The sequence below is a fragment of the Carassius auratus genome, chromosome 1 (genome assembly GCF_003368295.1).
Source record: "Carassius auratus strain Wakin chromosome 1, ASM336829v1, whole genome shotgun sequence".
In the NCBI taxonomy this organism is placed as follows: domain Eukaryota; kingdom Metazoa; phylum Chordata; class Actinopteri; order Cypriniformes; family Cyprinidae; genus Carassius; species Carassius auratus.
This window is the reverse complement of record NC_039243.1, coordinates 19,697,804-19,723,552: the sequence shown is the minus strand read 5'-3', so window position 1 is coordinate 19,723,552 and position 25,749 is coordinate 19,697,804. Positions and strand designations below refer to the sequence as shown.

Below are 25,749 nucleotides of genomic sequence, written 5' to 3'. Positions count from 1 at the left end.
TTGTGTGTGTCTATTCCGCTTGTTCAGTCTCATCTGCTGTAATATTCACAAACAATGATATTTTAGCCATGCATATGACTGCTAAATCAACATACTGAAAGTCTGACATCTTTTATAAGCTACACACAACCTTCTTGAATTTTTTCTATAGGCCTACATTTTTTTTTTTTTTTTTACATATTTGTAGACTTCTGGATTTGTGAACCACGTGATGGTATTGATCACAGATGTGATGATTTCAAAAAATTGCTTTATAATACCAAATGACCGTAATACCAAAACGACAATATAAATAAAGAAATGTTAACATCTTATATACTAGTGATTAAATAAACAAATAAAATGACAAAACTAAATATCCTAACAGATTTGGTAGCCTGTAACTCTCCTGAGAAAGGTATGATAAAATGATTTCACTTATTATTCTTCTCGCCACATTTGCTCAAAGCAGATGAACTGAGGGGCGCTTCAACTGATAATAAAGTGCCCCATACAAACTATATTTGTTTCCTCCATGTGTTTCTATTCAACATTCATGTGGTTGACTGCATTCTGCTCATCTCCGTTCCAAAATATCATTAAATTTATAATCACATCTAATACAGGCTTCAAGATTAATAGGCACTTTCCACAAATAGGGTACAAAATAGGGTTTGAAATGCTGAAAGATCTTGCTCGTCCAGCCCAGGAGGTCAAAGTAAACATTAGATGAGCTGCTTTATTTCAAATTTATTTTAGTTATTTAAATAAATGTAAAATACATGTTTAATATTAGATATTTAAAATCATTACATATTTTTAAATATTATAAAAACAACCCGATCTCACAGCAATTCGTACATATTTTATGAGGTGGCTCATTCGTACGACTTTGTACTACCACACTTGTACAAATTCAAACGATTTTTGCCAAATCGTAAGTTTTTTATGAGTTGCACAATTCGTATTAATTTGTACGAATGACCTACACCTAACCTGGCCCCTAAACCTAACCGTCACTGGGGTTTAGGCAAATCGTATAAAATCATACGAGTGAGGTCGTACAAATTCGTACGAATAAGCCACCTCGTAAAATACGTACGAATTGGTTGTGAGATAGTGTTGTATAAATAAAATGTTTTTCTATATTTAAACGAATATCAATTCAACAGATGTTGTATGATTTTCACTAGACCTAGAGGCACAACAGGCCTAAATCACTATTTTGAAGGGTCGCTACAAACATTTTGTGTGTTTAAAACTAGCTACTTTGTATCCAGGCCTAAAATTCATGTTGGAGATGCCATTAAACACACCTTCCTGTAGCTTTCTAGTGAACTTGAAGACATTGATTAGCTTGTTCAAGTGTGTTTGATTGGGGTTGGAGCTAAACTTCGCAGGACAGTGGCCCTGCAGGACCCAAGTTTCCTTGCCCTAGGCAATTGCACGCTCTGCCTATAGGTGGCACCATCTCTGCTTTGTTAGAATTTAATAATTATTATTTCATAATTACAAATAATTACAATTCATTTTTACATGTATAAAATATTGTAAATAATTTCCGCATTTAATGGAATTTCAATTCTGCAGATGTTTTGTGGGTTTTAACTGCCGAAATATAGTCACGAACTCTGAGGTGTGAATAACCGTTTGAATTTGACGTGTTTAAAACTACCTACTTTGAATGCTAGGTTAATATAACAATTTCTCTAAATAGTTCTTTATTAATGTATTGCTGCAAATTAAAGTATCAGGACATTTGGACTCTTTTTGTGGAAAGTGTCGATAGCGTTTCATGACGAATACTGTTCCCAACAAATCCAAAGCTATTCTAAAGCAAATCCCATGATTGTTTAACTACATTATTACAAAATACATGAGTCAGTATTTGCAACATTCTATATCAAGGTGCTAATTAAAAACCACAACATTATCAGCTGATTATTCCCAGCAGTTTCGCAAATCAAAACAGACACAACATTACAAAAGAAAAGTGCTTCTCAGCATCCTGTTTGGCTTTCTCAAAGAAAATGTCCCTCAAACTCTCAAAGTAAAGCCCCTCGTTGCTGCAACGGTACACTCACACACATAGATCCCCTCATGAACATTTCAAACCTCGACGTCTGATAGTCCCTCAGAGGAAATGCCACACTTTGCTGACAGCGGGCCGTTTGGAAGAACAAAACTAGCTCATTCGGGCTCTTTATTAAAGTAATGGCAGTTTTAAGACATCAGGTTCTATATGTGCAAACTAATTGGCGAAACCGACACGATCAAGTCTATCGCGAACAGCGCCAAACTTAGAATGAAGGTGTTTAAAACATGCGGGGAAAAGAAAGACCCAAGTATGGTGCATTTTTTAACCCCTTTGACCTTTTTTACAGTATCTTTTTTGTATTCATTTATCATAATCGTGTTGAATTAAGGCGTTCACACACTAGACAAAGCTTTGGGGGAAACATCTGATCATAAGTGGGAAAACAGCGAAGTGGATTTCGCCTCACTTGAAATTTCTAGAGCTCAATGGATAGTAAAAACCTAATTTTGTTTGCATATCACAACATCGCTTTCACAAACCCTTACGCTCTTTTATCTACGGTGTGTTCAGAGAACAGTCACAAGTTAAAGTTTTGCAAAATTATTGCAAAAAAATGGACAGTTCCCTTAATGCTTTCTATAACATTCTTTTAACCAAGAAATAAATGGGCTGCTAACAAAATAATCTTCTAAGAACGTTATAAATACATCTTATGTTCTATGCTAATGCTTTGAGAACGTTATTCATTTCCATTCTGAGAATGTTCCATTTTAGCTGGGTATGTCTTTGCGATGCATCTTTCCAATTGAAATCAATGAATTTGTAGGATTGTCTAGTGTGTAGACACCATTCACGTGTGCATGACGTGTAAGGACACCACTTTAGTGAAGAGCTCCATTTTGTAACCCTTTGAAAACCTTATGTGGCTCCTGATTGTGGGGTTATTGTATATTGCAGGAAGAGCAGCACGGGTCTTCCTTATCCGGCTGAGAGGCATAGTCCATCTGCCTGACTATCTCCGAGAACAGTTCGTCCACCATGGTTTTGCTCTTGGCCGATGTCTCCATGAACGGGCAGCCCCATTCTTCAGCTAGAGCTTGACCCTCGCTTGATGAAACCTCGCGCTCATTGTCCAGGTCCACCTTGTTTCCCACAAGTATCACGGGCACGCGCTCATACCTGCGAACATACATGACTGGAGAATGAGTGAAATGTGGTATTTCAGCACTATATACAATAAATAACAGTTGTTTCCGAACAGGTTTTCCTAAGAGTTCTACTGCATCTTCTGCCCCATGTTTACCATTGGTCAGGCAAACAGATAGTCTCACCCCCAAACTCATGTAATTGGTTGAGTCAGAAGTTGACAAAACATAATGTTGTAAAAAAGTTAAAACTAACGATGAGTGTGTTTACATGCACCCTCATAATTGCGAATAAACTTTACCTCATGTAAATACTTTGAGTCAAATAACATGATAGCATAATTATATTAAAATGTGTGGTGTATGCCGATTTAAATCTACATAAACAGGCATGTAAATGAATTTATTGCATGATTACGACTCTGACAAAAATGTGCATATGATTGACGAAAGATTTGGCAAACGCTCCAACTCGTATTCGTGTTGTGGCACAGGAAAGCTTCAAAGATATCTATTTACAACACGTTTTTGGAGCATTGAACAATGTTGCCAATCTTGAATGCAATGGCCAATCAGAGGTGTTTAAGTTCAAGCATCCCCTCACCGCTCAAAACTTGTAAAATTACATTTAATAGCGAATAGATTTCCACGTGTCGCGTAAACATCTTACCGAGATTAATTCCTTATTCTGATTATTGGATATAATCACATTATTGGTACACATGTAAACAAAGTCAATGACTCACTTACAGCGAATATGAACATTAAATTGGAACAGAAAAAAATATATTTCACAGACTCTGAGTCAGAGCTATTGATCTGTCAGACGCTCGATAAAAAGCTCATGTCCTACGCTCATCAGACCAGATGAGTCATGAAAACCGAATACAGAGAGCAGAGGAGTACCGGTTTGATATCAGCTCTAATTAAAGAAGGAAGATCTTCAATGACTGTAGAGAGTGATGAGATACACCAGACTGAACATCTCAATGACTGAGAGGAAAACATGACTGCTCTTTTAGCTTGGTACAATTAAAGCAATATAGTTCATCCAAAAAATAAACATCCTGCCATCATTTACTTGCATTCCTCCAGTCTTCAGTGTCACATGATCCTTCAGAAATCATTCTAATATGCCGATTTGCTGCTCAAGAAAAATCTATTATTACTATCAATGTTGAAAACACTTTTTGTGGAAACAGTGATGCATTTTATTTTGCAGGATTCTTTGATGAGTAGAAAGTTCAAAAGAACACCATTTTTGAAAAATAATATTTTGTAACATGAATGTCTTTATTGTCTCTTTTGATGAAATGAATGCATCCTTACTTCTATTAGTATAACATAATTATATTACAGACAATCACTAGCATCATTCACATCATGTTATTGCATCTTACATTTCAAGGCCTCGGCTAATATTCGTCGTCACACTAGTGGGACGTTAGCGAGGTGTGAATGGTGAGTGGGTGTAAAGCGGCACACAGATGAAATGTCATCTATTGGTGGCGAACAGGAGAAGCGCTATTTATATCCAGACTTACACAAGGGAAATCTAAAGCTCTGCAAGGAACGCCTGTTTGAGCAGGTCTGGGATCCACTGTGTCACACTCATGACCATATGCTTTCATATTCGTCACTATTTATTAGATAGCTCAACACGGTGCCGCCTTAAGCAGTGGGAAACCCAGGCAATCTGAATCAAAAGTTATGGTAACAATTAATTGTTGTTTTGAATGCTTACGTGTCGTACATTGTGTTTGTACACATTTTATGTGCCGCTAATGAAGAAGAGCAATAAAGCCGACTGGGAAAAATCCTACCCATTCATCCAGTTTATGAAGCGAGCAACAAAACTACTTTCCCCAAAACAAATTTTAACTCATATAAAATACAAATTCAGCATTGATTACGCAACTAATAATATGTCTTTTGCTCTTTTTCTTTTAATCTTTTAATTTATAAAAAAAAATTGATTCAAACAATTCTCTTTTTATATTTTGTTATTATATGTATAAATATTTAAATTATGTCATATAATTTAAATAAAATCATATACTTTAATTACAATTAGAGTATTTAATAAATCATATATATATATATATATATATATATATATATATATATATATAATGAAATATTATATAAACAATCATAATAATATATTTATATTTTTATTATTTAATTAAATATTTATATTATTGCATATTATAATGAAAAATGGGTAGCTAGCTATAAAATGTATTTTAATTACTTTAAATGCACATTTTAAGTAATATTTTATATATATATATATATATATATATATATATATATATATATATATATATATATATATATATATATTTTTTTTTTTTTTTTTTTTTGATTTTTTTTTTTTTGATTTAATAATTAATAATATTGATATAACATGTATATTACAACAAACAATATAAGACAGACACAAGCTAACCACATTGTTGTTGTTGTGATTTACAGACAGACTTGTTTTTATTCACTTCATATATTGTTGCTTGATGACATTTTCCAAAATGTCATGCCATGCATTATCATCTTAATTTCTTATGGATTACAATAATTTAATATGGCGACAAGATAAACACAGCAGCCCTAATTAAGTGAATGTAATTACCCTGGAGTCTAACGAAGTGCAAGCTTTCATGACCCACAACATCTGTTAGAGGACCACTGAAGCATGAGCGTCTGCTCTTATAGTGCTGAGCACGTGTCACACAGCGATTATGAAGCAACCATGAAATGAACATGCAGATGACAAGGTGCTTTTGACAGCTGCTCAATTGCTAATTATTCTTTTATGCTACTATTGCTTATTGCCTGAAACCACACGTCGTGGCACACACTTTACTGATTCAAAGTAAACAACACAGGGTGTAATTTTACAATCAACCAAATTGAATGCAAAGCATCAAATATATCTGATTACAAATTTATCCTAAGATTAATAAAGCACTCTGCAAGAGTTAAAAATGTTGAATTTGAATTAATTTGAAATAATAATTTCAAAATAATATATTTGATCGGTAACACTGATGGAAAGTGTAGGAGTAAAATAATTTAAAACTTGATTAAATGTAATTGTCACAACATGAGTGTGGTAAATATAAATGCTTGATGAAGAAGAGGATGAATAACAGTATTTAAGATGACATTGCACCCCAAATCATCACAGACTGTGGAAACTTGGACTTCACTGGACACTGGACTTCAAGGAACTTGGGCTATGAGCTTCTCCACCCTTCCTCCAGACTCTAGGACCTTGGTTTCCAAATGAAATACAAAACTTGCTCTCATCTGAAAAGAGAACTTTGGACCAATGGCAACAGTCCCCTACTTCTACTTCTTAGCCCAGGTAAGACACCTCTGATGTTGTCTGCGGTTCAGCAAATTCCTTGACACGTCTGTGTGTGGTGGTTCTTGATGCCTTAACCCCAACCTCAGTCCATTCCTCATGAAGTTCACTCAAATTCTTGAATCAGTTTTACTTGACAATCCTCATAAGGCTGCGATTCTCTAGGTTGGTAGTGCGTCTTTTTCTTCCACACTTTTTCCTTCCACTCAACTTTCTGTTAACATGCTTTGATACAGCACTCTGTGAACAGCCAGCTTCTTTGGCAATGAAAGTTTGTGGCTCCCCCTCCTTGTGAAGGGTGTCAATGATTGTCTTCTGGACAACTGTCAGATAAGCAGTCTTCCCCATGATTGTGTAGCATAGTGAACCAAACTGAGAGACCATTTTGAAGGATCAGGAAACCTTTGCAGGTGTTTTGAGTTGATTAAGAATCATCACAATTAAAAGAACCAAGACTTATCCTACTTCAGTCTGTGTGCATTTAATTTATTTAATACACAAGTTTCACAGTTTGAGTTTACTTACTGAAATAAACAACATTATAATTTATTGAGATGCACCTTGGTCCCCTTAGAAAAAATTAGCATTTTAGGGGCAAAATATCGTGTAATTGGCGTTACTTCAACCCCCGGACATGAAAAGCAACTCGTGGCAACAGTGTTTAAATAGCCCAATTCCACGGGAAACCGCAGACCTGGCAAAACTGATCAATATAACTGTGATGCAGCACTGAGAGATCTAAAACTTTCAGTTTTTTACTGTCTGTCTGTCAGAAACTGATGGCTGCATTGCTCCGTCCAGCACATTGAAGGCCTCGCCGGAGCAGTTGCCCAGTAACGCTTCGACCCCTGGCACTTACGAACACAAAAACAGATGTGAAGTCTCCAGAGACCCTGCTGGAAGCTATGCATGCTGGGATGTTTTTGGTCGTAAATGCTGGTAGGACCACATGCTGGTTCAGAAACAAACAACCTAGCTGTTAATAAAAACAGAGAGGGGAATGCTTTTTCAAAAGCTTTCCAAAATAAAAAGCTCTCTCAGAAATTAAAAACAGAATTGGCTGAATAAAGTCCAAAAATATGAACTAAACACATTGTTCACAAAGTAAACTACTAGAAGAGTAAATCATTGTGAGCTACATACCTTATAGAAATAATAATTACGATATTTATATTTATTTAATAATTGAATTTAATTGTATATTAATTAAAAATAAAAAAATTTTTAACTAAATGGACAAAATGGAGACTAAGATGTGCCACAGCAAAAATAATAATAATAATATTTAATATTTAAAAATATGTTATATTTTTACTGTTGAGAAATATATAATAAATGGACAAACACATAAAACAATATAAACACTTAAAAACAATATAAAGTCCTTGAAGTGACATGAAAATACTAGAGCTGGAACAAGAAGAAAGTAGAAAACTATCAAGCCGAACCAATTTTAAAGTCATACAACATCTATAATCAGCCTCGGTGAAAAGAAAGAAAGGAAATCTTCTGTTCATAGTGAAACACAAATGAAGACAGATGACTTGATGTTAATACGCTGCAGCTTCGCTTGCGGTCACAGCAGTGCAGCAAAGCGAACAGCCAATTGGACCAGGTTAAAAAGCAATCATCAACTTCAGCGGCTCTCCTAACACACACACACACACACACTCCATGTGTTTCAGAGCTATGAGAATGTTTTGACACTAATCTAAGATCCATTTCTTCAGTCCCGACTGTATCAGCAAACAACGGAATTGAGATGAGTGTGAATTGTCAATATCTAGCAGCACGAACAGCAGGTTTCTCTTGGTAAACCCTCAGGAACACAATCTCATTTTCCATGAAGGAAGGACTCACGGGACGAAGTCGCTGCAGTCTGCATGAAGACAATATCTCTTTCACAAAACTGTCATTAGACACCATATGTGTTAAATTCAATTAGTTAGAAAAATAAATTGTAATGTTTTCCTGAATTTGTAACCTGTTTTTTAATTGTACAAGCCAGAATGCATGATATAGCATTAGACCTCCCTTTTAATTTAACTTTCAACAACAGTTTTGTAAGATGCAGCCAACAAATGCAGTGAGCAGCGCTTTCCTCGAAATCAGAGGTCAAAGTTAGTGCGACAAAGATATCGCTTTCCTCGGTGGACATTCAAACTTATGTTTAATGCTGAAAATGAGATCGAGTTAAAGAATGATTGCAGTATCAGATGCAGGGTTATCATCTCTTTCTCATAATACATTAAGATTTTAATACAGAAAGCTTTCAATGAAGCAAGTTTTTTTTGTTACTAGTTCTAAAGTAAAATTTTCGAATTCGTAATGGAGGCTTGGGCTCAGCAGCTATTAACTGACAACTTGAGATTTACTTTTTTTTGTTGTAATCACTTTCATTTGTGATAAAAAATTATGCAGACAATTTTTTTTATACAGTGACATTCATCAATATTAAAATGAATTACAACAACAACAAAAAAGATTTGTACACAAATCTCGATATGCTTCAGTGATTAACTACTATCGTTATTTGTATTGCTTTAGAGACATTCTGTTAGGTCTAAATGGAGTCTGAACACCTGCCATTCATGCTATTAATGCTTTTAGATAACCATTAGCATAATTTTAACACATTTTACAATACGTAAATGCTTTTCACAGCATTCCATACTCAGAGGTGACACAGTGCACAGATTGGTTGTGGGATGCGCTGTACGTTTTTTAAACACCTACTGTAGCTAAACTGAATATGATAATGTGTGATTTGCTCTAAATTTATTAAAGTATGTTTAGCCTTCGATTTAAAGCAGATGACGGACCGATCCGCCCACATTTCCTCTTCTCAGGCTCTCACTGCCAGAAGTCAAGTGTGGCTTTGGGTTAGTGTGCGCTAATGCAGTCATGATGTTTCTTTGGCTTCCACCAGCACACAATCTCATTTATATTTTGGTGAGTGTGCAAATCTCACCAGTGTTACTGTAGTTACCATTCGCCGTCTCAGCATGTATCTGCCTCCTCCTGCAGATTAACGACCTGTGCCAGAGGTTTAGAGGGTTTTTGCAGGTTCTTGTATGAAATGGCGCCAATTCAATTCACAGAAAGAGAGATAAAGCTGCAAAAACATAATGTGTCCATCCTGAGTGTATTTAGTGGCTGGGATCTCCGCAGGAATTTCATCACGCCTTCGATTTATGTTTTAATTTTATACACCTTATGTGATTTCCTACAGAACTGTGTAAGTCTCATTCCGTTCAGCACATTTTCTTCACATAAATTAAATAATTTAAAGTCCATTCAATATTTGATCATTTAATAATGCATTCATTTGATTCTGAGGTGTAAGGTCAGTACTGTGAGATATAAACTCAGAATTAAAAGATAAAAAAAGAGTTTCTCTGAGCCTTGAAAGAACTGTGAGACAAAAAGTCACAAACTTTTTTATTCTTCATTATGTGGCATGAGATGTAAACTTGAAATTCAGAAAAGAATAAAAAATGCAAAATTGTACTTTCAACTATGCATGCAAAAAAAAAAAAAAAAAAAAACCTTTTCAGGCAACCTGCAGCTTTCATGTGTCATGACTTAATGTTTTGTCTATGTGTGCTTTACCTAACAGTCTGTTTTTAATTGTTCTGTATGTCTCGTTTATGAAAGCAATGTGTTCAAACCCCTTTTAAGAGCTGATCTGGAAAAACACAAACAATACCGCATCTGTTTCTAGGCCTTAGGTTAAATTATGGAAAGATTTGAATAGACGCGGCCTCCCATTGGACTTATTATTAACGGCACACTAAAGATACACCACTATATTATTCAACACACGCTCAAGTTTTTCCATCTGCTTAAAACCTCAGAAAGTTCAGCTCATGTAGAGGAAACTAACTGCCTGCTTTCTTCAGATTGAGTCTACTGTGGCAGTACCATGGTAAAATTACAGTAATGCAATGCTTCTTTAATATAGTATATACCACAATACTGAATGACTACCATAATCATATAACATTACAAACAAAGTACTGCGGTGGTACCATGGAAAATGATACTATTAGATGCTAATACCATGGCATGTGTCCAAAAACATGCTTTTACTATGTTTTCCCAAGTGGATGATTTTCACCTCGAATTTAAACTACAGTGACAGTCCCTTGGAAAACAGATGTTTATACCATGGTACTTTAATGTCTACAACCATGGTAATACCATCATTTTCTGCAGGTTTATTGTTTTTACCTCGATTTTACAAAGAAAGTATTGTGGCAGAACTTCTGTAAATGATGATACAAAGTTTCCTCAATATTTACCATAGTATATGATCAAAACATGGTAATAGCCTATTGTTTTCTGTATGTTTTTTGTTTTACACCTTGAACTTACAAAAAAAGAAAAAAAAAAGAAAAGAAAGTTGGCTACTGTGGTAGTACCATGGTGAAAAGATGGTATCAGATGCTAATTTCATGGTACTTTAGTATTTTTCCAAAAACTTAAATACCCTCATTTTTTAAGTTTATTGTTTTTCATCTTCCGTCATGCGGACCTCTAAGAATACAGTGGTGATATTAGCCGTAGTATTTGTCTTACCTCTTCACCCTGATGATCTGATCTCTCATGGGCTTTATATCTTGGAAGCTCTGCTGGTTGACCATGCTGTAGACCAGGATGAAGCCCTGGCCGTTCTTGATGTAGAGATCCCGCATGGACGCGAACTGCTCCGTACCGGCCGTGTCCAGGATCTCCAGCACCGACGGCGACGAGTCCACCTCGATCTCCTTGCGGTAGAAGTCTTCGATAGTCGGGTCGTACTTCTCGATGAAGGTCCCGGTCACGAACTGGACAGTGAGAGCGGATTTCCCGACCCCTCCGCTGCCGAGCACCACCACCTTATATTCGCGCATTGCGCACGGATCCGAACCCGACGTGACGCGCGTAATGCAACCAGCTAACAGTGTCCAAGCCGATCAGATGCGACGGGAAACTTGCCTTGAATATTGCAGAAGTCGAGCAGACGCGGAGCCATGGCTGAGTTGCAACACTCACCATAGAGAGAGACGCACAAAGAGCCAATGCGCGGGCTTCATGGCATCTCTAACCACCTACCAAAGCCGGAACCCAACAGCTGCTTGAAGAAATAATATTTTAAAAGCCTGCCCGAAGTATTTGCGTACATATTAGGTTATAAAAAACGCCTCGCGTCCCTTCAAAGACGAGCATATAAGGCATCACGCGTCCCCTCCGAGCGTCATTTGGAGATCCTTAGGACGACGCTGCATTCCGGAATAGCTATTCTGCATCTTCCAGGATCCTCATCCGCCATACTCTCGGGTGGAGACCATTTGAAGCCAGACCACACCGTCTCAGCGCAAGGATAGGAGTTTTATAGCGGGATTGATGCGCGGAGCGCTCAATGGGCGCGGAGGAAAACTGTAAGCCACGCCTGCTACCTTAATAAGGTAATGATCAACGTGGTGACCGGGACTTCCGCTTTTAACTGCGCCGCGAATGGCTACGGCTCCGTTCGAACGACCAATGAGCGGCGGCGGCAGGGAGAGTGTCAATAAATGATGCTGAGATGCTTGTTCCTATGGCAACAGTGCGTCGCCTGCATCAGCACCTGAAATAGAAAGCAACAGGGATGCGGCCATTGTGTGCACCGATGGAGGCTGTAAGTCTGCAGTGGTCCAATATTACGATACATAAATATATGATTAAATTCATACATACATGTTTTTAAGCATGTCTTTATGTAATCTGCTGTCACATACAGAGGAATATGGGTTGTGCAGTTCTTACCTCTTAATAAATGATCTGTCTTCACATGTCAGGGCCTACAGCTTTCATTTGAAAGCACCTGAAGACATCAACCTGGCTTGAGTTACAACAGTGGTAAATCATATCTATTATGCATCAGCAGTTCACTGGGAACAAAGAACAATTAATTGTCCAAATAAATCAAAATGAAATTAAACAACGTTTCAGCAAAATTATTAGTCTAGACTAGTTCAGCCTAAAATGAGCCATCGTGTCTTTTCTGTGAAACCGAAATCAGATTTAGCTGGTCATTGTTTTTTATGCAATTACAATAAATGTACTGAGCTTTTCAAGCTTCAAAAATACCTATAAAAGCCTCAAAATGTATGTAATCATAAAAATATTAATTGTTGCATTGATTATTCATTTATAACGTCAGAACTAATAACTTATACAGTCTGTCTAAATGTATTGTACAGTGCACTTGCACAACTAATACAAGATCAGTTTTAAATTATTCAAAAAATACCATGGTGCTCACAGTGAGGTTCTACCAGGGTAAGATGATGGTATTAGATGATAATGCTATTATATTGAAAGATAACCATATTCATATACCATTTTGTCAGTAAAAGCTAATTGGAAACAGTCTGGAGACTTCACTTTCTTTTTTAAAAATGCATTTCACTTTGTCCATAACAGGATTTTTATAGTTAACTAAAACCAGAAAAAAAATTGTTATCTAAATAAAATTAAAATATATGTTAACCTTTCTTTTTGTTTCAGCTTTTTACCAAGGTGACATTTCTTATTTTGATTTAGTTACTTTAAGTATTAAAATAAATAAAACATGAAATTAACATGAATAAAAACATAAAAAAAAAAAAATACAAAAATACACAAAATTACTAAAACTTTAACAAAAATGAAGACAGTAAATATTATAATAATTATTATATAATTTAAATTATTAAAAAAATATATTAATAATAAAAAAAAAACTATAATGTCATTAGTTAATAACAGCAGTGCAAAAATGGATGGAAACTTGGCTTGGCTAAAATACCATGGCAGAATCCCAAAACCAACATATTATCATGGTAACTGTATTTTCACACACAATCACACGAATGAAACACAATCAAGCATTGAAAAACACATCGTCCTTTTTTTCTTTCTTTATTAATTTTGTCTCGATAGATTTTACACTATTTTTCTGAAACCAAAAACATTTGACTATATGACATAAAATAGCACATAATATATATATGCACAAATAAAACATTTAAAATGGTTACATGAAAACTAATATTATCCAAAGAGGGCTTGGTTTATAATTTTCTCCTCATATGATCTCTGAACATGTGTGTAAGTGTCGATGGGCTACTGCATTACTGATGGAAGTCAAGCAGCACAGCGTAAAATACCCACAATCCCTTGAGAACAGCATCTAGTCACAAACAGGAAAGGTCGTTGAAAAGCATCAACAATGTCAAACCTTTTGGTCTCTCAGTGACAATAGTAATAAACTCTAACATGTCTTAGTTATAGGTATAGTATATTCATATATAAATGGAGGTGAGAACCTGTTGACACCCTAGTACATATTAATAGCTCTTAAACACAAAAGCTTAAAAACAATGGACTTAAGGTAAGGCAAAGTGTTTGGATACGCTGTGTCTGCTCAGTATATCAACTGATTCAAAAGTGCTTAGTCCACCATCAGTCAACTTTTTTTTTTTTTTTTGTCCCACAACTTTTCACTTGGGGTGTAAGGAATCCCAAATTAAGGACAACTGTTGCATTCATCACATGTGCAGGTTTTTTTTCTTTCTATAGTGTAGATAAAAACATTCAATATACTTCTTTTTTTTCAGATTAAATTGAAAATAACTTCTTAATTTGACATAAAATACCATGCAAGATGCTTACCGAGTATTTAATTCTCTGGTTTAACTAAAGCAATAAGAAAAATGTCATTATTTGTGTTGCCATACCATATTAATTGTGCATCGGTTTTTGAAATGAACATCCTACAGTTACATGAAATCAAAGTGCAATCGTTAACTCATTCAAGCTGTTGAACAAACCAGGACAGCTTTCATAAATAATATAGAAAACGATCTTCACAAGTACTTGAGATCCTTTGTCAATCTAAATTGGGGAAGGGGAAGGGGAAGGGTTAACCCAACACTAGAAGTTTCTTAAGTTACATCACACTATTGTAACTGGTGAGTATTTACTACTATCTTAAATGTTACACCAATAAAGAGGCCATTAAATGCTACCAAAAAATCTCCTGGTAATATAATCTTGACATAAAATAGGAAATGTTTCAATATCTGCTTTACAATCTAATGTTTTACAGTGCCCTAGGAAAAACAAAAACAAAAGAACAAACAAAGAAAAAAAAAAAATCAACTTAACCGCATCATTTACAAAAATACCAAAATTTAGTATTCGCAACTTTTAGGATGCCACGGCAACAACTTAATATTATTATTATGAAATAACTATCATACTACTGAGTTTTTGTATTTTATTATTATTGTTACATTTTATTTAAATGTTTTTTTCTATTTTTAGTTTTTTTTTTTTTTTTTTGGTAAAACATTACCTATACAATAAACATTTTTACATAACACAAGCAGTTCTATAGCCTTGCTTACGCTACGGCGTGACGTCCCGAACGAGAGATCTAGAACCGGCTTCTGATTGGCCGAGGACAACCGCGCGGAGCAAAGCTCAGCTTAATAAATTACATTCATTTTTAAAATAGGTTACACCATTGTTCTGTGTTCTAGTATTTAACAAAACAACAACAACAAAAAAGAATGAACAGAATGGCAATAAAATGTAAAAATCACTTTCCATATCAAAAATTACATTAAAACTGTAACTTTTGCGATCAAAAAAAAAAAAAACAAGTAAATAAAAATTCTAAGACCAGTGCCATATTCCTGCAAACCCAAACGTCTCTTTGTGGATTGTCTGTGTTAATCTAGCACCATGAAAATACATGATGGTTCTGGCTGGATCAATAACACACTCCAACATGCATTCAGGCATGCGCATACACACGCTTCACCCATCTCAGATCAGGGAGGAAAAGAAGGCTGTGTGCACTATTCCAGGTAAAACACTACCTAAATAAAACTAAATGATGTTGTTAAATGTTTTGTTATAGTACGAGAATGAGAAACACATTGTTAAAGTAGTAGTTCACCTCAAAAAATTAAAATTAACTGAAAATATACTCACAGATTTGGAGAAATTTAGCACTGCATCACTTGCTCACTAATGAAGCCTCTGCAGTGAATGGGTGCCGTCAGAATGAGAGTCAAAACAGCTGATTAAAAACATCACAACAGTAATTCAAATGACTCCAGCCCAAAAATTAATGTCTAGTGAAGCCAAAATATGCTTGTTTTTAAGAAACAAACCCAGAAAAGCCTTCTCCAGTGAAAAAGTCCAAAAAGTCCATCCCCTCTTACATCAAAATCCACTCACATTTTTGTTTAGAGCTGTTTTGGCTTGCAAACGGTGCTTGATCTGTGCATATTTCTCTCCTGTTTCAGACCAGATGACTTTTTCACTGGAGAAAGTGTTATTATGGATAGAGGACTAACATTTTAGCCAGAAGCAACAGTTTTAAAGTCTAAAACACATTAATAATGGATCTGTATCCTACAAACACAGAGCTTTTGGCTTCACAAGATGTTAATAGATGGACTGGAGTCATGTGGATTACTGTTGTGATGTTTTTATCAGCTGTTTGGACTCTTCTTCTGACGGCACCCATTCACTGCAGAGGATCCATTGGTGAGCAAGTGATGAAATGCTACATTTCTCCAAATCTGTCCCAATGAGGAAACTCATCTACATTTTGGATGGTCTGAGGGTGAGTACATTATCAGCATATATTTTTGTTTTTGAGAGAACTATTTCTTTAACAGAAGACAGTCCTCAGACTCAACATTACTAGTTAAGAACACACCGCAATGACAATCTTTACCAAACTCAAACGTCATGCGTGTTACAGACATTTAGCTCGAAGTTACCTACGTTTTTCCAATGTCAACTACTCCAAGAAAGCATAAAAGCTAACATCGTACAACAAAACAAACCTTCTGCCTATGCCATCTCGCTCCAATTTCTAGCAACAACGATATTGTGTGATGAAACAGACCATGATGTGCATGAAATGCATTCAACTACATGTTTTTTTTTTTTTTTTTTTTGTCTCTTTCTGTCCGAAATCTTTCGGGAGCTTTGCTTTGAATGGTTTTATAACCCCCAACCCCACATAAAATCATCTTCTTAAGATGCTTGCTGTGTAAAATATTTTTTTTTAGGCACTTCTACTGTTTATCAAATAAAACAGGATTATCGGCGAGAGCACAGCACCCTCCGTTCACAACGTGTCAAAGATCGTCTACTGCAACATTTCCCCCTCGTCATCGTCATTTCTGTGTGAGTGGGACTACAAACAGGCCCCAGACAATCTGGAGAAGTCCATCTCATGTACGAGTGTGTTTACAGCAGCTCTCCAGTTTAATGTAAGCCCTTGGCACGGGATAGAAGCCAGAGTCGACTCCCTGATGACCGGTGTTTCCACAGGCACATCAAAATCATTCAGTGTCCATTTAAAAACAAAAAAAGAAAGGAGTAAAACACAGTCCTTTAGCAGAGACGCAGACAGAAAAGTGATTGCATGGCACCGGGTTTGCCACATTCGCACTTCCGACGCTGGTTTTCAACCGTTACGCGCTTTGTGTCGTCGTAAACCTTTCTTTGGCCGCTGGGGATGAAGGGTTGGGAATAATATCTTCTCTAATCATTTCCGAAGATAGCTCCAGTCCAACAAGAGGAGCGCATTCTGACCAGTAGACAATCTTCTTTGTGTCCGCCGAGTGACATTCAGTGTTTTTGTGTATTAAAATAAGAAATAAAACCCCTCTTTCCCCTTTCTAGAGGGTGCATGGGGATGTTTAAGACATACTCTGCAGGAGATCAAGCACTTATTAAGCACGATTTCCGACAGTGCAACTGTTTGAGTGTGTGTTTTCTAGCTCGTCGCCCACTCATTGTGCATTTGTATTTAAAACAATCATATGAGAAAAATACACATTATCTGACGGGTGACCGATCATTGGGATGAATCTCACTTATGCCTCTATGAAACGTGCTGTACATTATATATATACTGTATGTGTGTGTGTGTGTGTTAGAAACCGGTTGAGTCACATTTCCAAGCATAACAGATATATGATGTGTGATTTGTGTTCACGCTTTAGCATGCAGGTTGCTGTAGTTCTAAAGGGGAGGCCAGGTCGTATTTACACGGGGATTGCTGTGGGTTTATTAAAGCAGCTTCTTGACACCCCGTTCCTCTTCTGTGGTTTACTTCAAGATGATCTGCACAAACAGAGGGGGGAAAAACACAAAACAGCATCCAAATATTAGTAAAGGTGCATTAAAAATCAAAGCGATCTCAAGTACTCTGACTGATGCGCTGTGTGACGTCTGCATTGTGTAACAGTGTTGTGTCTTTGTCGATGCATGAGCAAGGGATGTGCATGCTAACTACTGAGCTTATGCATGTTAATGAGGTGGTTATGAGCTCATCCCTTGTACAGTAATGACTTAAAAAAACTTGACTGAAAGGTGTTCTTGGTGTTTAGTTTTTTCAGGTGCAAAAAGCAGCAAATGCTGGGTGGGATAAAAAAAAAAACAGGCAACTTGTTCACATGCTTCTATTGAGGGACATGTGGAAAAATACTTGTTACATAATAAAAAAAATTATACACAATCGTTCAAAAGTTGGGGTCATTAAAATTATTTTAATGTAAAAAAAAAAAAAAAAAAATCTCTTGTTCAACAAAGCTGCTCTAATTTGATCAAAATACACAAAAAACAGCAATATTATGAAGTCTTACTTCTATTTCAAATAAATGTTTTCTTATTTGAATGAATTTTAAAATTTAATTTGTTCCTATAATGCAAAGCTGAATTTTCAGCATCATTAAGCCAGATCCTTCAGAAATCATTCTGATTTGCTGCTCAGGAAAACATGAATCATTATACATTTTGAAAAGATTTTCATATTTTTGTGGAAACTGTGATACATTCTTTAATGAATATAAAGTTTAAAAACACCATTTATTTTAATTAGATATCTTTTGATCGATTTAATGCATCCTTGCAAAAAAACAAAAAAAAAACAACTCACTGACCCAACTTTTGCATCCTTCATTTATATATGATTTTAATTGATTAATTTTAATATGATTCATTTATATATGCATTCAGAAACTTTGCATGCTGTGCACATTTTCCATTATCTCTATTCCTAACTGTATATACGTTCAAAACTAATCATTTCTGATTAGTTTTATCTGGTTACATAACGCCATTTATTAAAGGTGAGAACTTGGTCACAGTACAATATTTTGTAATATCTTTTTGTGTGTCGACGGGTTATTATTTACACCGACGGACATCCATCTGCATTCAGTGTCAAGTTTTAATTCAATGTTGTAAATACCAGAGTAATTAAGTAATAATCAAATACCATCAAAAAGGATCAAAAACATATTTCATTATATACACACACACACACACGTGTATATGTATATATATATATATATATATATATATATTTTTTTTTTTTAGTACTATTTAAAGCTGCAGTAGGTAACTTTTGTAAAAAAATATTTTTTACATATTTATTAAACCTGTCATTATGTCCTGACAGTAGAATATGAGACAGATAATCTGTGGAAAAAAATCAAGCTCCTCTGGCTCCTCCCAGTGGTCCTATTGCCATTTGCAGAAACTCCATCACTCCCGGTAAGAAATCAACCAATCAGAGCTGCGGTCCGTAACTTTGTTTGTGTTCAAAATGTAGAAAAATGTATATAATAAGCGAGTACACCATGAATCCATTTTCCAAACCGTGTTTTTGGCTTGTCCTGAATCACTAGGGTGCACCTATAATAAGTGTTTATATTCGGACTATTTTAGATTGCTTCGGGGGCACCGCGGCGGAGTAACACAGTACCTTTGTGATTCTTCATAGACATAAACAGAGAGAAGTAGTTCTGGCTACAATGTTCTTCTGCAAGACGCAAGCAGTTCTGTTTATTAACCGCTAGAGCGTCAAAAGTTACCGACTGCAGCTTTAATGACATGTGGTCTAATTCCCCAGCTGGCACTCGTTTAACTAATATTTTGCCTGGATCCAAAAAAATCTTGAAATGTATGACTGAAGTAGCCCAAGCCAAACTGTAAGAGCACATGATCAGGGAGCAGTGTGGCACCCAAGCTGCAAAATGTGGAAAGTTTCTATGAAACACCGTCAGCATTGTGAGCAGAGCACTGAGGCAAAGCGACAATGTGGAAGCTTGATACCCGGCTGCACCACGGCATGATGGGAAAGCAAGGCCAGAGAGGGTTCACATGCAGGTTAGACAGAGACTGATGAGACCATGGCAGTGTAAAGAACAGTGTGATGTAGTGTGTGATCTAATTCAGCTTCAGCTACTACAATTAAATGTTGAGAATAATTTATTTCAGACTGCTGCATTTAAAGACCCCATGAACTATTTGACAAGCAGTTTTCTTTTCTGGTTTGACATGTTCCCTGTTGAATCAGGAATCTGGGGAAGTGTATATCGACAGCCAAGAAAAACTCATTATGCTGTTTCTTTTATAAACTATTGGTGGATGGAAAAGAAATGAAATCAATAAGAAATAAATGAAGTACCAATGTCAGAAATACTGACAAACCATTGATTGGTCTTCCTTTTGATAATAAGATTGAGCTGTTATTTGTGTGTGTGTATGCACATACAAACATAGTTAGCCTGTTAAAATACTTAACTGTCGTTATATTAGAATTAAGATATATAACTTATAATAGTTTATATGAGTAAATATTTATTTTATATATGACTATGTAATTATTATAATTTTTTAAAACTAGTTTATATAATTTATTTGCCAATAGAAAATGTCATCAAATGTAGATAATAGAACTATGATATAAATAATCTGAATATAATAATATACATATAATTAATAATGCTTAATAAAACAAAGATTTTATAAAGCGTTACATTTTAAATGTGCCTATCTTTTACATATATTTTTTATTACATATTTTTAAAATATTATTATAATAATGTAAACATATATTACAAATAAATAAAAAAATAATTCATTGTATAACGTAAAGACTTATAATTCTGTAAAGCTCTGTAGAATAAACAAGATTTTTAAAAACGTTTTTTTTTCACAACATTAAAAGAGATGTTTTTACAAGTTATAGAAAATAAATAAAACCAAAAAAAAATAATGGGGTATTTAAAAGGTTTGATATTTTGCAGCTACGTGGTTATTTTAAATCATAACATTATTTTAAATATCAAATAAACACAGAAAGACTACATTAAGTAAAAAAGGCTTCTTATGATTTGACAGCAGTTGTAAATAAGTAGACGCAGTACATCAGTGTAAGTCCTCAGTGTTTGTGTCCAGCAGAGGGCGCTGCTGCTCTAGATACCACACGAGCGTCTCAACCATAGACTGTATAAAAACAACTCTTCACACCCCGCGGGGAGGTGCACAGGCCAGCGACGTCCCGTCGGTTCAGAAACCAAAAGCCTTCGAGTGCCAGTTCAGTATATTATAACATGACCTGCGTTCATCCGCTTCAAGCTAAAGTTGTCACCTCAAATCTGCAGCAGTCAAGCAAGCGTTCAGTTGGGCCCATCTCTCTCTCTCTCTCTCTCGGCATAATTAAACTCGTGTGTGAGATTAGCGCCTGCAGCGATGACTCAGCGGCCGCTGGTGCTTGTCTGTCTGGGTCTGAGACTGACGCAAACACCAGAGAAAAGGCCTCTGTATTCTGTCTTCAGCTCTCAAAACATGCATTTGAATTATATTACGTCTAAGAACAAACATCAAGAGTCTCAAGTCATTTTGAATAAATCATTGGTTAAAGGTATTACATAAATATTAATTAACATATTTTGAAATGCATTAGGTCTGCACATTACATTAAACATTAAATTTAAATATTTATTTTCTTAAATTGTTTCTGGGATTACAATAAATGAATAACATGAAATAATAAATAAAAAATAATAAAGTATAACGTATAATAAAATAAATTGCAATCTTGCATCAAAATGAAATGATTAAATTTTTGGCTGAAATTACCTAAGCTGTCCGAGCAACCTGTTAATACCCAGATGCTTTTCACTATCATTTTTGTGTGTGTGTGTGTGTGTGTGTGTTCCTAAAAATCCTGTTATTTTGAAATAAAACACATAATAGGTAACAGAATGATATATAATAAATGAATAATATATGCAAATATTATACATATGTACGTACATATATATATATATATATATATATATATATATATATATTAGTGTTAATTATTATTATTAATAAAAATAATACTTAAAATACTGTTGTTTTTTGATTATTAAATGATATAAAAAATGTCATGACATTATTTATTATTATTGTTAATAATAATGCATTTTAAAATAATGTTATAAGATAAAATATGATCTTAAACCATTTTTATTAACAAAATCTTAACTTATTATCATAACTTTTTTCCACATAATGTTTGTGGGGGTCTGAAATGTACTGTTTTTGAATTTATTATTATTAATAATAATACTATTTCTATAATAATTTTAATAATTTTAATGAATTTAATCATTTAATTAAGCATTAAACTATTTATGTCAATTACAATAAATGCAACTAATTTAAAAGACTATTACTATTCAAATATGAAACATTATTTACATATATTATTATTATCATCATAAATAATGCATTTTAAAATACTGTAAATTTCAAAACCACATTAAAATAATTGCGAAAATGTAATAAAAAAAGAGGACTCTTACCAAGTTAGGTTTTACGTATTAAATAAAAACGGGCTGCAAACACAGATTCATGTTCAACATCAAGGTTTGTGGCTCTCTTTTTAATAATTTTTTTTTTTTTTATTTCTATGCAGAAAACTAACTGATTAATAAAGATACTCTAAAATAAAATAAAAAAACCCATTAACTAGTATTTTATGCTCAATTAACACCGTGCTGTACTTCATACTCCTGCCAGGTAGTGCTAAAGAGTCTCAAACTGTCTGGCAAGAGCCCTTGACAAGACTACAAATAACCCTCAACGTCCCAGTTCCTAAACGCAGAGAAAATTCAGGCCTGTGAAACAACTGGAAAAGCCACCGACTGACAGGAAGGCTCCATTTAAGAAGGACGGAAGTGGGAAAGACTTTAAAGTCTCCTTATGTGACCCTCCAGCGAACAATACAAAAGAATGGGAGTGGCCTGAGCGTGCATGATGGGAACTGATAAAAGATGCGAAACTTTTAAAACTATTTTGAGTGCATTTTGACCTCCGAATTGGTCTAAAAACACATGAAATGGCGTTCATTTGTACACAACGGAGTTAATAAGCAAGTCTGTGGCTACTGTCAGTCTAACATTGTAATTGCTGGTGCAGATTTCCTCCTACAGCGCCATTTTTAGTGCAACTCACCTTCTCCCTGATTTCCCGAAGCCCGTGACGCAGACAAAGAGTGGCAGATTAATGGAAATCACACTAGAATGGAGTGCTGTGTGTGTGTGTGTGTGTGTGTGTGTAAATGGGCCTATTTTTAGCTTGTGTGTAGATGAGGAAGGATATCTTGACATCAAAATAAAAGCAAGGACATGCAGAACCAAACGAGAAAATAATGCAACACAAACACAACTACTATTTGCCAATGTGCAAGCTCTGAATAAGCACCGTCGTGAGCGTAAATGCAATTTTGCCGGGAGATTTTGCGATCGCCATGGTGACCGCAGAATGAATTTGTAGCAAAGTGCTTATTCAGAGCTCGGGGATTTATGAAAGAAAGCTTTTAAAAGGAGCAAACCTGATTGGCTGGTGCTGTTGTTGCGTAGGGGACACTTGTGGCAGGAGTTGTTGCTGCAGAGACAGTAGCAGGCGTAGCACTGTACATCATGGGTACTTTTTCAGGAGGGGAACCATGGAAGCAATGAACAGGTAGGTGGAGCATTATGGAAACCATGGCAACAGGTGTTTGATTGGTTGGTAGGGTTTTTGTAGATAGTTTTTTGGTTTTGTTGTTTAGTGATGGTGTATATTACAGAGCAGCGAGCCATCATTAGGTTAAACCAGCAGATGGCATGCAATCACGATGCAAAGCGAGAGAAGCATGGGAAACAAAACAAAAGAAGAAAAAAAAAAAGAAGAGGAAAAAGGCTGATTATAATCACCTCAAGGAAATTCATCACCATAATCAGTTGTACCCAGAGAAGACATGAGTGGTTAGTGCGGGTGATAGATTTACACATGCTGTTAGCCCACCACGCTCGGATCGGGAGAGACTTCCAGTACTGATCCTATGATCTACGGCAAACTGCACAGAATGGCCATTTGTGTGGTCATTTATGATCGAGTGGGCTATTTCTCTAGCAAACTGATTAAATTGACCAATCAATATTACACAAAACAAGACAATGCCTGATATTAAAAACCTGTTTGCTAGGATCACACAAATACTGTTTAAATAACTGTTTAAATGGCAGTTTTAAAACAATGAATTGATGAAGATGGTCATTTAAAATACTACTAATAATAATAACACACTAGCCACTGTAAAAAAAAAAAAAAAAAGGTGTCAAATTATTATTATATATGAATTCATAATTTATAAATAAACAAAAAATAAACTTTAGAAGGCCAATGTAAAAATTTTAAATGATTAATATTAATAAACATGAAATTTAATATTAATAATAATAGAAACAATAATAAAATCCACTGTTAATGATTCATAATTATATATTATATATATATATATATATATATATATATAAAAGAAACTAAAAATAGAATCAGAAATCATTTAAAATAAATCTAAATATATAAAACATATAATTCCTATGATGATAATAATAATAATAGCCACCGTTAAAACCAAATCAAAAACTGAAATCATTTAAAATAGATTGGATATGAATTCCTATAATAAGTGCTACTCCTAATAAAAAAAAAAAAAAAAAAATTATATATATATATATATATATATATATATATAAAGAAGAAAATGGATATATTAAATTATAATATTAAATACCACTAAAAATAATGATGATTTAAAAATACTGTAAATTGCGAAACCTTAGAAAGAGAAATGAGAATATTTCAAACAAGTGCTCTTGCAGATGAATAGAAGCATAAAAAAGCAGAAAACAGCTGCATGTTATGGATCAGATTCCATCAACAGGTGCTAATTCGACCCGATCGTTTGTGTGACATGAAAGTCATAGTCTACTGAGCTTCAAATCACCTGTAAGAGCGACTACATCTCTACATGAGGTGAGGAAAACAGACAGACAGACAGGAAGAGGAGGAACCTACCAATGCTGCTAGCAGGAGCCATGCACAGAACTGACCCTGTGACCATGCAGTGAAGAGTGGAGAGAGGTTAATAGGGAAGAAAAACATATTAGACACAGAGCCAGAGATTCAGAATTCAGCATGCCATACAAATCCAATTAAGCTTGTCATTATAGATCGCTCGCTCCACCGTGTCGTCATTCTGGTTAAAAATTCAGCATATTCCAGGAAGATAAACTGGATCAATATTCGCAAGGTTGTGAAATGAGAGAGCAGGGAAACAGTGTAGGAGAAGAGGACAACAGGGCAGAGGAGGCTACAAACCACACACACACACACACACACACACACACACAGAGAGAGAGAGACATGCAGTGAGCCAACGGCCACTCCTACGGTTAAAATAGACATAGTGCTGTTACAAAAGAGCCAGAGCTGAAGAAGAGGGAGGAATGGGGCACAAGAGGACAGCTAAAAGGAAATACAACCACCATGTGGGTGTGTGATGACAAATACACCTACAAGGGATTAGACAGCTGGAAACCAACGTATAGAGAGAGCTTTTTCTAAGTTTGTTGTTATAAAATACTGCAGTAGGTATGCCTACAGGTACAGAGTGATAGTAGGTGGAATATATATGGATATTGTTTACTGCAATGCACTGTGATTGATGCACCTGTTGGCTATTAAGTCAATGAATCGAATGATATTTTCATATTTTGATTACACATAATATTATAATAACAATTACAATAGGCATACCTGTAGGCATACCTACTGCAGTATTTTTATAGTAATAAACACATAAAAAGCTCGCGCTCTCTCTCTGTATAAACACACACACACACATATACACACACACATACACGCATGCACGAACGCACAGTACTGTTCAAAAGTCTTAGGGCATTAGTATTTTCACAAAACAATTTTTTTTTTTAAGTCATTTTTTTCTATCTTTTGCTGTAGTGTGTCAATAGGAAATATCATCTGTCATAAATTGTCATAAA

The 25,749-nt window shown here is 35.1% G+C and overlaps 2 protein-coding genes across 22 annotated transcripts in view; both read right to left on the bottom strand.

Annotated features, from left to right (window-relative positions):
• Positions 1-1,042: 1,042 nt before the first annotated feature.
• Positions 1,043-11,929, bottom strand: LOC113100083 (ras-related protein Rap-2a). The gene is made up of 2 exons (XM_026264983.1): positions 11,114-11,929; positions 1,043-3,196 (listed from the first exon to the last, which is right to left on the bottom strand). Exons 1-2 carry the CDS (start codon positions 11,425-11,427, stop codon positions 2,959-2,961), a joined length of 552 nt encoding a protein of 183 aa, XP_026120768.1. The 5' UTR covers positions 11,428-11,929; the 3' UTR covers positions 1,043-2,958.
• A 4,556-nt stretch (positions 11,930-16,485) lies between these two features.
• The window catches only part of LOC113098762 (muscleblind-like protein 2a), an 87,812-nt gene continuing 78,548 nt past the window's right edge, over positions 16,486-25,749 (bottom strand). For 8 of the 21 annotated variants that reach the window (XM_026263845.1, XM_026264189.1, XM_026264373.1 and 5 more), the window contains 2 exons: positions 24,761-24,796; positions 16,486-17,698 (listed from right to left, as the gene is read on the bottom strand). In XM_026263845.1, coding sequence (XP_026119630.1) covers positions 17,574-17,698; positions 24,761-24,796 — 161 coding nt within the window. In that variant the 3' untranslated portion in view covers positions 16,486-17,573. Of the gene's footprint in view, positions 17,699-23,249; positions 23,345-24,760; positions 24,797-25,749 lie in introns of all 21 variants that reach the window. The other 13 variants (XM_026264133.1, XM_026264315.1, XM_026264413.1 and 10 more) reach the window with 5 other exon arrangements.

What these genes read in the sequence shown, in the direction of transcription:
- LOC113100083 (XM_026264983.1), bottom strand. Translation starts at nt 11,427, where the DNA reads ATGCGCGAATATAAGGTGGTGGTGCTCGGCAGCGGAGGGGTCGGGAAA. An exon ending in CAGATCATCAGGGTGAAGAG is followed by an intron (nt 3,197 to 11,113) that starts GTAAGACAAATA and finishes GTATGTTCGCAG; the next exon opens with GTATGAGCGCGTGCCCGTGA.